This window comes from Sinocyclocheilus grahami, unplaced genomic scaffold, assembly GCF_001515645.1.
Source record: "Sinocyclocheilus grahami isolate Dianchi unplaced genomic scaffold, SAMN03320097.WGS_v1.1 scaffold33.1, whole genome shotgun sequence".
In the NCBI taxonomy this organism is placed as follows: Eukaryota; Metazoa; Chordata; class Actinopteri; order Cypriniformes; family Cyprinidae; genus Sinocyclocheilus; species Sinocyclocheilus grahami.
The window spans coordinates 1842427-1859357 of NW_015505212.1; the positions used below are offsets into that span (position 1 = coordinate 1842427).

The 16931-nt window shown below is 39.5% G+C and overlaps 1 protein-coding gene across 4 annotated transcripts in view; it reads left to right on the plus strand.

Moving 5' to 3' along the window:
* The window catches only part of foxp2 (forkhead box P2), a 97641-nt gene that overhangs the window by 21878 nt on the left and 58832 nt on the right, over nucleotides 1-16931 (plus strand). For 2 of the 4 annotated variants that reach the window (XM_016265833.1, XM_016265847.1), the window contains exon 3: nucleotides 15354-15531. The exons of 1 other annotated variant lie outside the window; for it this stretch is intronic. In XM_016265833.1, the coding sequence (XP_016121319.1) occupies nucleotides 15364-15531 (168 nt within the window). In that variant the 5' untranslated portion in view covers nucleotides 15354-15363. Of the gene's footprint in view, nucleotides 1-7722; nucleotides 7777-15353; nucleotides 15532-16931 lie in introns of those variants that run through there. One more of the 4 variants, XM_016265840.1, reaches the window with a different exon arrangement.

Sequence of the window (16931 nt, forward strand, 5' to 3'; positions counted from 1 at the left end):
TTAAAAAAATACACAAACATTTTAATATTTATTGTAACATTTATTTTTGTTTGTATTACCATTTTAAAATGTTTTAAAATGTCATTTATTTTAATGGTGGATTTTCATAGTTTAAGATTTAAAGACTGGGTCTAGGATAAGGATTAAGCAATCAAATCTGGTCTATATATAAAAGACATTTGAAAAAAGTTTCCAAGACAGTTTTAATGTGACATTCATAAAACAAAAAGAACTCTGTTAGTTTTAATAAAGATCAAAACTTCAGCCATAAAACTGCTCATATTTAAAGAAACACCCATTTGGGTCACGATTGGGGTTGGGAATTGCTGTTCTCCTTGCGTTCTCAGGCTGTCTAATGCACCCAAACAACTTTTCCCCGCTTCAGATTTTCTCATGTGTTGATACAGATGTTCAGGCGTGTGATCCAGCACGAAATGTTTTAAATGTCGGTGGTGGGGTGAGACCGTCTAGTCCAAACAAGGCTGCCACCTCACTAGAATCTGATCATCTGGGACTTTATCAGGACTTCAGTGTCTCTTCTCCTGCTAATCACACCTCTCTGACCTGTCTGATAACAGCACTATGAAAACATTCAGCAGTTTTCAGAGACCAGAAACCCCCCTCAGCCAGCCCTGCCCCTCTTTCTCTCTTTTATATATATATTTTTTTTTTGGCTAGCCTCCATACAGTGAATTACCTCCAGATGTAATTCCTATCCCCGCCCCCCTACTGAATTAGTGGCTAGTAAAAATTAGGTTTAAATTAGCTGCGGCATGGAGAACTGTTAAGTTAGAAATTTCCTTATAATGAGTTTATTATTCTTTGGTGGGATGCCATTTTCCTGAATTCTCTTTCTTTTTTTGAGTAAATGCTAGAAAATATTTGAAATGTTTGGAGTATTTGTGATCAGATTGTGTAAATCTTTATGCTTTCAGCTGCAAATTTAACAAGCTAAGTCCAGTTTCATTGTCATATATCTAAGGAAAGGGTTTGTTCAAATCACTACCCCCCAATTATTAAACATGTATATGAAGATTTTGTGATTCGTTTTTGTCCTCTTTTGATTTGTGTGGAAATGGAAAATAAAGCTAGGCATGAAATTGACTTTGTATTTTTGTAGTAACTGCAAAGCTAGCTTGATGCATTTTAATTTGAAGAATAAAGATTTATGCCAACATAGCACAAGTTTTTCAGACATTTAAAAACCTTTTTTTTTTAAAAATGTGTTAATGAAACAACCAGTTTCACACCCGTTTTCATTTTGATTTGATAAAAGATGGGGTATTTATTTATTTATATTTACATTTTTTTTGATTTTTCGTAAAGTTGTTAATATGTACTGTTCAATTTATTATAGAGAAAACCGTTTTCTTTATTTTTATTAGAATTCTTTTTTTCCTCCTTTCTTTTACCTTTTGATTTGTTTAAGTGTCTAAAGAAAACATGTTTTTGTCTTGACAAGTGTTGTTAAATTTATTACCAAAGTCTTGTTTCTTTATTTTTCAATACAATGATCAATGTTTTTATTTACCTTCTGTCTTCTTTCTTTTGAGTTGAGAAACAACTTATTAATGTTTTTAGAGGTTTTTTGTTTGTTTTTGCCATGTTGATAAAATATTACAACAAAAAAGTATCCATTTTCTTTGTTTTGTGATATAAGACAGAATTTAAAAAAGGGTTGCTTAAGAGTCTAAAAAAACTAAACAATACTATAAAAAAATTTTTTTGTTATGTTGACAAACATGTCGAGTGGTCATCGTTGAGTAGTTGTCATGTTGTCTTTTATCTTATTACAAGTTTGGCAGCTCCGAGTGCATCAAATACCCATTACCTGCGTTTCTCCAACAATGCGACGCTAATACAAATTACAGCCTTTACAGTATGATAATATCTCTTGAGCGAGAGAGGAAGTCGGCTGCCATTCAGTTTGCTTTCATCTGCCGCATAACAGGTAAACTGCTGTGAGCTGCACTTGCTTGTATAAATGTACCCACACAGTCAAGTCTTTGATTTCATCAATTCATCTAATTCAAATGCGCTTTTGAAGGAGCCCACATTTTAAAAGTAGACACAGAAGAGCCAATTTAACCTGGAGTGTCTGTCTCGTTCTGCAGGGCTTTCTGTTTGAAGTGGCTGGTCAGCTTGAACTGTCTGACTTCTGTCATTTCGATCTCTTTTATTTCTCCACTGAAATGTATACTTCAATCCTCCCTACAGATGCTAGAGTGGAGCAGGTATCATTAAACAGAGAAAATGAGAACGAGAGAGCACGAGAACGTCACAGAGCATTCGGCGCGGCTGCTGGACCTGGTTTGTTTTCAATAGTAACTGAAGGCAGGGCCCTTTTCCTGGGGCCGCTTGCTGTGCCTGTTAATATTGAGTCGAGCAAACACTCTCTCTGGGATGTCCTGTTGGGCGTCCGGCCAGGGTCGTAAATGAAAGTCACATGTGAGGAATCCTGCGCAGGGATCCTCTGAGCTGAAGCCGGCCCCATTCTCGCTCCCGGCCCCTGAGCTTAATTAGCTTTTTAATGAAGGTGCCACCAAATGTAGCTTATTTACCGGCACAGATAGCGGCTTATTTTGATGTGCGTTACGTCTCTGAGCTCTTTGAGGCTTGGGGTTGTTATTTTCAGAGTAATGCTGTGGATTAAACGTGCATCTTATCTTGCGCTGTTGTGATTATTGAGCTTTGCTCCGTCCCCCTCCCTTGCCTACCGAAGTATATATGCAAATACATTTGGACACTATCATTATAGGCTACTTAATAGGACTTCATTAAGGTTTGGCCGTGCAAGGCAAAAGGAGGTTGCCATGGATACGGTGGTGCTTAAGTACAGTAATGTTTAGCTGCCTGTTATATAATCATTGTCCTCTAATGGTCCATTTCAGTTTATATTGATTGGTGATGAAGAACATCATTAAGATGATCCGTTTGCGTTTTTGAACTCAAAAAGAGAATAGGGCTATGGATCGATCAAACCATGGTAATCGGACTGAGATTTTCTTGGCTTGTCAAATGGTAAGAACATCCTGATCACTACAGATGCAACAATCTTCAGCTAAAAACTAAGAGAAACTGATTTTTGACCAGGACAAATAATTAGTGGATGGTCAATTTTGTCTTTTTAGATGGCATGGTGATAAATGGCGATATATTACCAACATATGCATATATAATTTGCATAAAATAATATTTTATAATTTAATTATTAGCAGTCAGATACATATATTAAGATTAATATATATTTAATTAAATGTAATCATTTGAAATTAAATGTACATACATACACCTACATGTATAAATATAATAATTAATATCTTACATATATCTTATAATGATAAATAATAAATAAATACACCTGCTGCTTTCCTTATTAGGTCAAGCTAACCCAAAAAATTCCTTACGAGGGAAGTATTTGAGTGATGAAGGACAAAAAATGCTTGGAAGCCAGATGGGTTTGCAAATTTGTTTTTACACATGCATATTTGCTCATTTACTGCATGTAATTAGACCTTCAAAATTGTTCGCTTTCGTATCTGTCGTATTGTAAACTAATGGTGTTTGTCAACCCTTTTTTTCTTGTTCTCTCGCCCTGCATGCCACAGATGTTTCTCCTAGCTGCTCCCGCAGACAGAAATCTGCTCAAAGAGACAGATGGTATACCTATGATGAAAATTACAGGCCTCTCTCATCATTTTAAGTGGGAGAACTTGCACAATTGGTGGCTGACTAAATACTTTTTTGCCCCACTGTATATATATATATATATATTATAGCAATAATTATATATGCATTTTTTTTTAAATTGCAGATTATTATTATTATTAATTATTATTTTCAGTAACGCTGTTTGTAGATTTTGACAAAGAGGAACCTTCTGTTATTCAAACAAGCCGATTGTTATTGACTTATATGACAATCTTAAATTGGGTAAACAGCAGCTGATCAGTCTGGAATGCGTAACTCATAATGAAGGCTGAAGTTGTTTGATTTACATTGACTGTGATTAGGGACTAAGATACTTTTAAATTTGCAGTGTTTGAGTGTCACATTTTGTTTCAATCTCATACATGTGCAAATAAGTGCATGCTGAGGATACAGGCAGACCCTCGGCTGAGAGTTTATTAGGACTGTTTACAAGTGCGGAGTGCGTTCCACAGGCTCAGTCGTCAGCCGAATGGATCGGAGGCGGATATGAGCTCAAGTGGATAACTCTCCAGCCAGAGAACAGCTTTAATGCCGCCAGAATTTCTGTGAGGTCTGAAACACACATCAGACTCTCAGTGAGTGCACACTAGCTCAGCTTAATCTGCTGTTAGCTCAGTCTTTAGTGGTGGTCGACCGGTGGGAGTTTTTCAAGGGCTGATGCCAATATCTAGAGAGCAGGGTGACTGATATAATATCAGCATACTGGGTTTAATTGAAAATTGAATCTAATTAGGTATAAACAAAGATCTGGCATTGTGAAAAATGGGGGGTAAAAAGGATAAGAATTGTAAGATTCTACTATATTTCTAAGTCACTTCTTGAATATGTTTTTTTTTTTTCAGTTATGCACAGATTTTCATGCAGGAGAACATGATCGTAAGGTATTATACTAGTGGAGTTTGTGCATGTTAATTTTGTTCCAACAAGGTATAATTTGTTATGAAAAAATTATGAATATTTTACTTGTGATCTCAGACTTTTGTAGCCAACTTTATGTAGTAAAATGAAATGGCAGCAAATTAAGTTTGTGCACCTCATTTCATACAGTGTTACTATAATTCACCCAAAATTTGTAAAAATAACGTTTTTATTAGCAATTGGCAATCCTGTCAGATTTTAAAACTGACACAAGGGGGAGGTAACACCTCTGTTAATCGACCAAGGCACAAAATAGTTAAAATATCATCCCATAAATCACTAATATTTAGCATGCATGAGTTTCAGTTGTGGTTTTGGTGTTCTCACTGGTGTGATTATGAAATAAAAACAGGACTTAGATGTTCAGTGGTGTGATTTTTGTCACTATGAACGAGCCCAGTGGTGTTGTGGCTCCAAAAAGGCCTGGTTTCCCCCTCTTGACACCTTCCGGAGGCTCGGGGCAGGGCATTTTGTGTCTGCTTTAATTGAAAATTAATAGTTAGAAGGGTTGCCATGGAAATTATGCCAGCGCTCGTAGACACCAGCTCTGCCACTACACGAGTCCATCCCCCATCACCCGACACTTTCTTCTGCCTGTGCTCGAGAGCCGCTGCTGGAATTGTTTGTCCTCATTGACCTTGCGGTTCAAAGCCCTGTGAAATGAGGAGAAAAAAAGAGAGGGAGTTAAGTGAGAGACAGCGGAATAAAACCAGATATGAGTGAGAACTGAGAGTAGCTAAAAGCTAAAGTGGCCTGTTTGTCTTGTGAAGTGAAGGTTAGGGCACAACGTAGCCCGTTGCACTTGGGTAGAAATGTAAATATATGATGCATTAGACGCAGTTCCTGTGGTGATGCTGAGACACTGCCATGCCTGCCAGTGCAACCTTGTACACTTCCTCATTGAGCATTTGCCCTAGTCTGGAGGGGTGGAGGCCCAGCAACAGCATTGGCTTGGGCTCAGCAGTTTCTAATGATATAATACAGTTAAAATATGTTCCAGTAGAGCTGGTAGATAATGTGCTACTCTGAGCTGTTATATCATGCTCAGAGCGGGGAGTTCAAGTGGTCGTAGGTTAGGTTCGAGGCTTTTTTAAAAATTTTTATAAATCTGTCATGCTTGGCTTGGGTGGATCGTGCACAACGTGAAAGTTCTTGCTCACCGTGATGTGTGCATATTTTTAAGACCTTCTGGGGTAGAAAATGAGGTAATTGATTTTTACCAGATTGAATACAGAATTGCTTAGTTGTCCATATAAATTTCCATATAAATCATGTGCATTTACGTCAGTCTTTTGTATTTAAAATCTGCTCATTCACGTCTCTCCCGTTTACCAACAGCTGGTTCCTCGCTCATTTTCCAGCGGCGTCTACGCGAACGCTCCCCTCACTTTTCAATCTCCATGTGGCGATGGGAAGCCTGCAGCATATGGACTTGGTTTTGCATCTGCCTTGTGCAGACTGGCCTTTGTACTCCTCTCCTAGGGGAGAGTGTGGCTCTCGTCTCTTCGAGCGGATTTCTGTCTGCGGGAGCAGCTAGGAGAAACATCTGTGGCATGCAGGGCGAGAGAACAAGAAAAAAAGAGTTGACAAACACCATTAGTTTACAATACGACAGATACGAAAGCGAACAATTTTGAAGGTCTAATCACATGCAGTAAATGAGCAAATATGCATGTGTAAAAACAAATTTGCAAACCCATCTGGCTTCCAAGCATTTTTTGTCCTTCATCACTCAAATACTTCCCTCGTAAGGAATTTTTTGGGTTAGCTTGACCTAATAAGGAAAGCAGCAGGTGTATTTATTTATTATTTCAACTATACTATCACTCAACTTGCTAAAGTAGCCCTCCATCTATCTCGAAAGGGAAAAAAGGAAACACAGGAAAAAGAAGTGCCACCCCTCCACCTCCCCACCCTGACAATCAAACCACTGATTTTAGTAGTGATTAGTCCTCTGGTGCCAAAACAATCAGAAGTCTGCTTGATTTGTTTTAATTACAGGCGTAAAAATGCCACTGGTTTCTCTGACGTGATAGGGCAAGAGTCGCTCGTGTAAATACTGCTGTAAATAGTTCACTGATGATGGCTTTGACAGTGAACGTCAGCTGCCTCTACCTTCAGGGAGTGGGATTGTGTGTCGTTCCTCAAAAGGTATGTTACTTATTCTTCCCGGCTGAGATTGTTGCATGTTTTGGTTTTTAGTTTGGAAAACGCAAAGCATGCTAGTTTGTTTGCAGACTTACAAGAAAGTTGCATGCTGGCTAATCTTATTCAAGCTAAAATGAATACAAAAAAAGCAGGCAGGAACACATACCTCGCATTTTTAGGGTCTCGGGACATCCTCCGCAGCTGGCCGCATGTGTTAAATCCCCTCTCGGTTGGAGTCCGAATGCAGGAGAAGGAGAGATAGAAAGTGTGTGCGTGTGTCGCGAGCCGCGTGCTCAAATGAGAGCAACGAGAGGCTGCTGGTGGAGCTCGATCCGAGTCCTCGGCTCCGCGCACGGTCTGTGAGAGAGACGCTGGTGCGCACGGTCACACACACACACACACACACACACACACTTGCTTCTTTCAGTCAGCAACTCGGTCAGCAAGACGAAAGACTTCCTTTCTTTAAAAAAAAATTGAAAGAAAGAAAGGGAGAGGGGACATTTTTGAAGAGCATTTTTAGATTACGAAGCCCAGAAGCAGTAAAACCTGGAATGGTTAGTTGCATTTTTAGATGCCAGTATTTCCAGTGCGGCACAAAAGGCAGAAAAGCTCCAGGTCAGGGCGACACATTTCCATTTTAGGCACTTTTTTTCATCACCTCCCCTTGTTCCCAGCCGGTCGCACAGCTTCCCAAAGCCCCGTGTCTCCTATTGGGCCCTGTCTGTGCGCTGTTGTAATTGCTCGGTGACAAGTGGAGATGAAGGAATAATTGTCAGGAGATAGGGGTCTTTTTTTTTTTTTAATGGGTGCACTGCCGATTTAAGTATGCATGAGCGACGCGTGAGGGATGGGGCCAAAGAGGCGCTTGTTTATGATGCGAGTCTGTATAAACACAGTTGGAGTGATGACACTGATAATCGCATGCTCTTCACCGTGACGGCCGACTCTCCGCGAAACACCCTCTCCAGCCTGCCGTCCCACACCGCTCACCTGCAGGTAATAAAGCCGCCTTTTCCTCCATCCATCCATGCTTTGCTACTTTCATCCATCCATCGGGTCTTTTCACTCTCGCTGTCATTCCGCAAGGCTTGTGCCATGCTCCGGCTTGGTTTGTGGGCTGCTTTCATCTGTGGGTTAATTGCTGGTGATAATGGCAATGACGATAATGAATGTGGTTTTGTGCGGGTGTGTGCGCACGTGCTGTTAAGTGTGTGTGAGTGTGTGCCGAAGAACAGTGTGCTTTGACTTTGCTTAGTAGGTGATTTTATTTGAAGTGAAGTGTTTGTGGAGTTTACAGTTTGCTGATGGGACATTAAATTTAGTAATTTTTATTGTTTTTTGTCTGCTGTGTATTAAGAATTAAATAATTTTGTGAGCAGCTATTGTAATTTTTTTTTTATTCTAATTAGTACATGTGTTTGTTTTTCTTTTTTATGATTTAATATATTTTTTTTATTTGAAAGAGTTAAGATTTCATAGTCACCTAAAACTTAAACGAGCCTGTCCTATTTTGGAGGTGGGGTCAGTAAAATGATTAGCCCTCAAGTACTAATTATCCCTATCAAAGGTGGGCAGATAATTTGTTTACTTAAATATTCATAAGGGTGAGCGACGCTCGCTATTGGGCTATTGTGAGCATATATTGTTACGTTTTTATATGGCTTTGTGCTGGAATGTGGCTGTGGTCTTCTTTATAATTTAATACCCTGATGTATAATGAGCTGCTTTGACTTTGCTTAGTAGGTGATTTTATTTGAAGTGAAGTGTTTGTGGAGTTTACAGTTTGCTGATGGGACATTAAATTTAGTAATTTTTATTGTTTTTTGTCTGCTGTGTATTAAGAATTAAATAATTTTGTGAGCAGCTATTGTAATTTTTTTAAAATTCTAATTAGTACATGTGTTTGTTTTTCTTTTTTATGATTTAATATATTCGTTTTATTTGAAAGAGTTAAGATTTCAGTCACCTAAAACTTAAACGAGCCTGTCCTATTTTGGAGGTGGGGTCAGTAAAATGATTAGCCCTCAAGTACTAATTATCCCTATCAAAGGTGGGCAGATAATTTGTTTACTTAAATATTCATAAGGGTGAGCGACGCTCGCTATTGGGCTATTGTGAGCATATATTATTACGTTTTTATATGGCTTTGTGCTGGAATGTGGATGTGGTCTTCTTTATAATTTAATACCCTGATGTATAATGAGCTGTGTGATTAATACATACTGTATACAAAATCAGATGGATAATTGACATTGTTCTCCTGAGTCTTTGTGTAATAGCATGTTTAGTGCGATTAAAATTAAATGCTGCATATTTAGTTTTTTTTTATTATGCAAATCCCCTCGATGAGCTTTTTTCATGCCTCATTGTACACTCTCTTGAAAAATAAATAAAAAGAAAGCAATAAACAAACAAAAAAAGTAAAATATCAATTTCAAAAATCGTTTAACCAAAACACGTTTACCTACATTTTGTATGTGGCAATTAACATCGCTCATTAGCCAAGGCGGGTATTTGTTTTGAAAGTTTAACCAATCACTTTGTTATGCTAATTGTGATGTAATTTAATTTGAGTCCCATAATGATGATGCCGCTATTATTCCCATAAATGATGCAGTTAAGCATCACAGTCTTATTTGCATGTGCTTGAAGGGGGAAGCTGGATGAGACGACGCCTGCATCACTCTCGTTTTCCTCCCTCTGTTCTCCCACGTCCCTCCGGGTTCTCCTCGGCCTGTCTGCGCTCATTGATGATCAGCCTTTTTTATCTGATATTTTAATGTGAAATGAGTCGACTGGTTACTCTTGCCTCACAGATGTAAATTAAATAATTGAAATACCAGACTATTAAAAAATGCAAATGGATTTCTTCAGTCGAGGCATCATCACACAGTGAAGTCATGGAGAAACGATTGATTTGTGTGTGTGTGCATTGTACTGGTTTGCAATCTACCTCCTTGAGTTCACATTTGCACATCAAAGTGCTGCTTTGTTGGCGAGAGGTTAATTTTTAATCCATTGATTTCATGGCCTCTGGTTTGGACATGCAGATGGCGGCTGATTAGTTAGCGTGTGTGTGGTTGGCATGCGTGTGCTCAAGTTCCTGCTGTCGTGTGGTTGGTTTTTTAAGAAAAAAAAAAATCTATTTGAAAGTCCTACAAGAGCCACTTCCCTCTTTAAATGCACTTCTGAGAACCCTTCAGCCCGGGCTCTTGCTCTGTGACTAAGTCTCCCTTAAAGACTGCCCATTATCTATTTTGTCGAGGTTTTAGACTCGGGGTAATTTTCCTCTGGAAAGATTATTTTTCTCTCGACCAATCTCGCCTGTTACCGCCCTAATTGGTTACATAAATCTTGTCGAATATGAATGAGAAATGTTGGGGTGTTGTCAAGTGTAATCTTCACCCTTATTTACCAATTCATTAAGATCTATCGATGCAGGACTGGCCCGAAAGAATGACAACATAAATCAGAGCGGTGCGACATAATGACCCTAATCAGCCTCAAATAAGTGGAAACGTCACCATGAGCTATGTCTCTCCGCGGCTTCGTGTCTGTGTGGCAGCACCAGGGCCGCCCCGGTCGTTAACGCGGCCGCATGTCCCAGGCAGGGGCGAACGCCCTTGCCCCCCTCCACCCCAAGGCTTTTCATTTCGCCCCACACTCAGCCGGTGTCACAAAGGATAATTGCGGCATGAATTGAAATGAAATATGCATTTGAGGCAGGTAAATAGTGTAAGACAATGGATAAATAGTGAGAAAGAGAGCGAGGGAGAGACTTTCTCTTCCTGCCTCTGATGATTGGAGCAGACAATGGGGCTTCCTACTTTTATAGGTCAATTGCTGGTGATTAGGTGGGCTGAGTTAATTAAAGAAATTACCCAAAATGCAAGCGCAGGGACTGCTTGATGAGATACCAGCGTCACTGTCTAGTCACCTACTTTTGGAGCTGCTTTCGTCCAAGAGGGAGGTGCTTGCTGGGTAGAATTTGAATCAAATGGAAAGACTTGAAACACTGACTTTTTTTTCTGGAAGTGCTGGGAAATCTGAACGAAACTCCTGCTTTGTAGGTCATGTTGTTTAGCATTTATGAATTTGGTTATGTTTCAGGGCTTCTTCAGGATTTATCGCAGTTTTCTTTGTCCCCTTAGTCTGTGCTTTTTTTTCATCTCCCTCTCCTTTTCTTCTTCTTTTAATGTAAATAGCCTAGAATTAAGTTCTGAACATTCAGCGCTGAATGAATCGAATCACAGATGGTCTATCTTGAATTGAATTATTTTTTTTCTTGAATGTGTTCTCATTTTACCACTGATAACAACACTCGATTCGGTTACTTTGCATACTATTAATCCTTGAAAGCGATGTATTCATCCTCCCTTTTCATTTTTGAACTCCTGGTATAAATATGATTTCCCTCGTGCTCTTTTTACGCTATAATCTCATTCATTGTAAATCACTTTGAAATCCCTCTATCTGAGAAGAGGGTTTCTGTAATATTACAGTACATTCAGGTTTAGAGGAGAGTCATTAACTGTGTACGGCGACCCCAAAGAGCCTAAAAAGACTGCTGGCATGCATTGTTTAACTTTTAAACAGCATTTTTAGGTGTTCTCAATTTCACATGTAATACAGATGCACTGGATGAAATTCAGACTTTGCATCATCATTTTCCAAATCTGGCATTTTGATTTATTAAGCATTCCTGACTGTTAAATATTGGAGAATAGCAGAGCCGCGCTGCTTTATTTTGTATGCATTGTAACTTATGGCAATGATGAATTAATTTCAGTGGAGCACAGAATTTGTGATTATTTTAAATGGTATCCATATCTTAACTGAATCAGAGCGGGGGAAGCTAGCAGACTGTGAAATGTAATTTTTAGTATTTTTTCCTCTTCTTTTTCACCCTTCCTTGTAATGTTAGGATTCCGGGCACCTGAGCAATGCACTGATAATGACTAGGCTTCTTGGATCACAGAGTCTGCCTTTCCAATGCCTCCCTGAAATAATCATCAAGCTCTTTTTCAGGTCTGTTCTGCACGTCCTATCAAGGGAGAGGGCCGCCGGTTTCCACGGGAGGGGAAAAATTAAGTGTGTCTCGGCGAAAGTGGATGATTTCTGTGAGTGTGTGTGTGTGAGAATGTGTTAATGTCACAGTCGCAGCCTCCGGTGCCCCTTTGCAGCGACTTGTATAAAACATATCCCGCGGTTTCTGAGCACTTTAGATGATGGAGAACTTAGAATTGTGATATCCGAGCTCCGATAATAAGGGTGCCACATTTGATAATGAGGCAATGTTTGCGGTTGTAAAATCAGATTAGCTCAAACGAGCGTGAGTAACTTTACTCCTCCGTGATGAGGAGTGTATGTGTGTATGAGAAACATCTGGGCTATATTTGTGGCTTTCCCTCCCCACACCTTCCTTTGCAAACCCACCCACCTGAAATCACAGACGTAGCCCTTGAATGCATTGTCAGGATCCTGTCTGGGATTTTTCACCTGATGGAAAGGACAGATTTGCACAGCCTACGATTCGAGAGCAAACATTTACACAGCCAGAAAGGAATCGCAAGCATGGTACTGTTACAGTGTTTAAAACACAAAAAAAACACAGCGAGAAAATAAACGGATCCAAATAACATCTTTTACTCCAGAAACGCAGCGATTTGGTTTTTATCAACCTTCTTGAATACACACCGACTTTCTTTTAGATGATGACTGTTATCAAGATGATATGGGTAATTACGGTTCACAAGCGCCGAAATGTGTTTTAGGACTCGTCCAGTTTTGCCAGTGTCAAATGGGCCGGAGCTTTTCCACACTAAAAGACTAGCAAGGGCTGTGAATATGTTCCAATAGCACAAACCCTTGACCACGGTGGGTTTTTAGGAAAAGACAGTGTGTTATAATAACAGACAGTTGGCCCCAAGGGTCAAAGACAGAGAAACGGGGGTCCTACAGTAGACATGAACAAAGACAGACTTTGGGTGCTGGCTTTCCTCCCCCTCTCTCTCATTCACGCTCACGCTTTCGCTCCGTCCATCTCTCTCAGGCGATACAGTACTGTACTAGACTCTCTCCTTCACTCAGTGTCATTCAGACACGTAACCCCCCCCCTCCCTCGCGTCCACTCCATCACGTGGAAACAATCGTGAGCGAAGATGTGTTTCTAATTGACATTGTAATTGGCAGATTTGGATGCTGCCTTCAGATGGTTAATTAATTTATCTCACAGCTATCATTAAGGTTAAAGCAGCACCTGATCTCTCTGAATACACTTTGCATACATCTTCATGAGCATTATGTTCGGTTAGACACCTATACGCCAGTTGTGGATCATGTGGATTTAGAGGATACAGTGTTAATAATGTGTGTTTCTATAATGACAGGATCAGTATTCCGCATCATTAAACCCAAAACCAAATTTGAAGGGGAAAAAAGTATTTTTTCCTTCTTTTTTTCCCCCCCTCCTCCTTCCCAATATTACATGAAAATGTAATCTATTCTTTAGTTATTTAAAACATGCGTGTTTAATTCTAGGGATAATCAGTTCGTAGAAATCATATTTGAATTTCCACAGTGCAAACTGGGATTACAGTGATCTGAAATGTAATTTTATTTAGCACTTTTTTCCAGGTTTGAGTAAGAACAGTGTTCTAAACCTTTAGTCTCCTTCATTGTGGCATTAAAAAACACTCCATTACGTTGTTCATAAAATTCGCGTAAAGGCAATCAAGCAGCCCATCTCTGAATATTTTAAACATGGGGCATGTAAAATTTATGCCTAATTTGAATACTTATTAGTTGCCTAATCTCTACGGCAGCTTTGTGTTTCTTCAGGAAAGATCTCTCTCTCTCTCTCTCTCTCTCTCTCTTTCTCCTGGTCTGTTAATCTTCTGCACTTTTGTTTGTTCCCAAGTTGACCAGTGCATACTGGTTAGGTGGTGGACTTTTTAAATAAATAAATAAAACTCTTGCCTCTAGTGTTTCTCATAAGACACAAACAGTGCTGTTAAAATGTCATTTTCTGATCTGAAAAGCAGCCATGGATTAGAAGACTACTACGTCTTTGTTGTGTCGTGCATTTGATTAGCGCCGTTCTTCTTTTTTTCATTTTTTTTTCATGGCTCGGCTGTTGAGTTACTGTACGCTCTCGTTCAAAGATCGCTGCTAATTGTCCGTACGTAGCAAGTGACAAAATTGATGTGTTTAATCTGTGGAAAGAAGGATGGCGGAGCTGTCTGGGAAATAAATGAAAGCGTTGCTGGAAAAACGAATCCCTTCTAAACATTACACGAGATTAGGGATATTTTATTGTGCGTGCTCGCCATTAGCGTAATTAATATTGTTTATGTTTGAATGTGCTGAAATATCAGACGGTCCGTCGTCCTTATCTTAGAGAAACAAAATGTGTAATGGGTAGAGAGGAGGAGGTTTAATGAATATGTGAATGACGGAGTGTGTCTGTGTGTGTGTATTAACACTCTTGTGGGTGTATTAGCTATGCTGAACACACCTTGAATTGCATTTGTTGGGTCAGACGATTCTTTTATTTATTGCAAGGATCTCTACAGATCTTAGAAGGGTTCCTGTGAACATACACAACATTTATGCAGGGAAAATGATAAAACATTTATTACCAGAGAAGAGGTAATATGCATAATTTATGCTGTTTTTAGCACAATCATTAGTGATATTCGTGAAAGATTTTTTTAAGCCACCACTCTCCCCTGTTTTCATATCTAATAGATGGCAGGGGAAATTAATTGAATATCTTTTCATTTATTTGCCAGAGTAAAAATTGACACGTGCGATTTTTGTTCTGTTTGAATTTGGTGTTTGAATTTTAATTGTGCTCAGTGGATGGCGCTAAATATACGGAAATAATGAATATTTGAGTATGTGATTAAAATAAAACAGGAGGAAGAGAACTAGCCTATAAGTGACTAGCAGGCAAATTTTATTTAGCTTCAGCTAAAAGAAAAGGCCATTATATCGTTCATCACAGTACAGAAGCATGTGATTTGTAATTCCCCCTCTTCTCCCCTCACCTTCTGTACCAAATTTTAATTTTGCATGATTAGCTGTGCATCATTAAGCAACTCCGTTCAGTCGAGACACAACGGGGATATTTTAAGACGTTTGAACAAAGGAAAAAAAGGCTTCATACGTGTTATATTTCAAATATGTTCCTTTTGAAATTATTCACACCACATTAAAGTCACTAAATGTATTTTTATACACACTATGTGATGTTTATCTGTGTGCGTGATGGTTGATATGCAAAAAACTAAATACAATTTTTTTAAAAAGCATGCATTAAGCTAAATTAAAAAAGGAGTAAATAAATGGCAGAAAGAAACGTGCATCTCTTTGTATTGCTTCATTTACACAGTGAATGCATAATTCCACCCCCTCCCCCCGTTAAATGCTTTAATTTGCAAAGGGAGCAGGGGTTGATAATGGAAAGCTTTTTCTTCTTTCTCGCCCCCAGTTTTCCTTTTCCTTTACCCCCCCCCAACTAAAGGGGATTGTAACAAGAGCCTTAACTGGTGCCTCTTAATCACTTCTAGGTATTAAGTCATGATGCAGGAGTCGGCCAATGAGACAATAAGCAACAGTTCAATGAGTCAAAATGGAATGAGCATCCTAAGCAGCCAATTAGATGCTGGCAGTAGAGATGGAAGATCAAGTGGGGAGATGAGCAGTGAAGTAAGCGCAGTCGAGCTGCTGCATCTGCAACAACAGCAGGTAAGTTGCGTCTCTCTCCCCCCGTCCGTTGTCATCCGCCGCGCTCTGTCTCTTTCTCTCTCTCTCTCCCTCCCTCTCTTTCTCTCTCTCTCGCTGGCTTTCACACAGGGCTCAGCAGGCAGCTATTTGACTGACACCCTTCAGTTGTGCACATTTAGACAGGAACTGGACTGTTTTATTCTTGTTTGTATTATATCTTAGTTCTTATTTATTGGCGGTGTTTATTTAAGCGTAGTTTTCGCTTGTAATCATTCGGATTTCAAGAGTTTTGTGCAGAAATCTGGCTGTATTTGGGTTGTGTTTGACTTGTTTTGGCTTTGGTGCTTCTGTGCAAGAAGTGTGCCGGCTGAGGCCGTGCATGTGTGTTTGTGTGGGAAGTACGGAGCTTTGCTCCTGTTTCTTTGTTTGTGGCCACTAGAGGGCCTCCTTATTTGACTTCACAACATTTTATGGGCTGACAGGCAACTCGTTCACTCCAGAAACCTCAACTGACCAGTGCATGTTGTATTTGTCTCAAAATATATATGCATAATTATTTGACTTTTAAAAGCAACACAGTTGTGTGTTGTATGTATTTATGCATGTATGTATGTGTCTCGGTGCAGTGAGTGATGGGTTTGACAGCTCACCAAAAGAGCAGCATGAGAGGTCAGGCTGAGCTCAGGGATAGTCTGCGGGCAGTGTGGAGTGTGTGTTCACTTATTCACTCATAAGTGTGTCATTGGATGTAAGTTTGTGTCTGAAAACAGAATTTGTGATTCCTCAGGCATTGTTTGTTTTATTTTCAAGGACTTAAGCAAGACGTTTAATACTTTTTCCTTTTTCCTTTTTTTTTTGGTTGCCATGTGAATGTTTATACTACTAAAATGCTTAAAAGTAGGCCAGTAATTCCAAAATTATTGATTTTAATAGTGGAACATTTTTATAATATTTATATATTTTTTAGTTGTGTATTTATAATTTTGTTTTATAATACTTTTATTAGTATTATTATTAGTATTTGTATTTCGTTTTTTTTTGTTTTGTTTTTTGGCAGCTTAAGTTTATAGCTATTAAATATTAAATGTGATTTTTATTATTATTAATTGTGTGTGTGTGTGTGAGTGGATGGGTGTGAGTGGCTCAGTGCTGGTGACAGCAGCTGAAAGCAGCCCATAGGCCTGTGGGTAAGACAGGATCAGTGTAGCAGAGTGAAGTGTGTCCTGCGGCTCTTTGTGGGCCCCTCTGAACACCCCCCTTCACAGCCACCCTCTCCAGCTGGTGATTACAACAGCACCCCCATCTCATGGCCTCTCCTCCCATTCATCATCACACCGGCCGTCTCTCTCTCTGTGTGTCTCACACACGCGTCTGATTGGGGTCAAACCCCCCCCCCCCCCCCCCCCCCCCTCTCCCCTCCT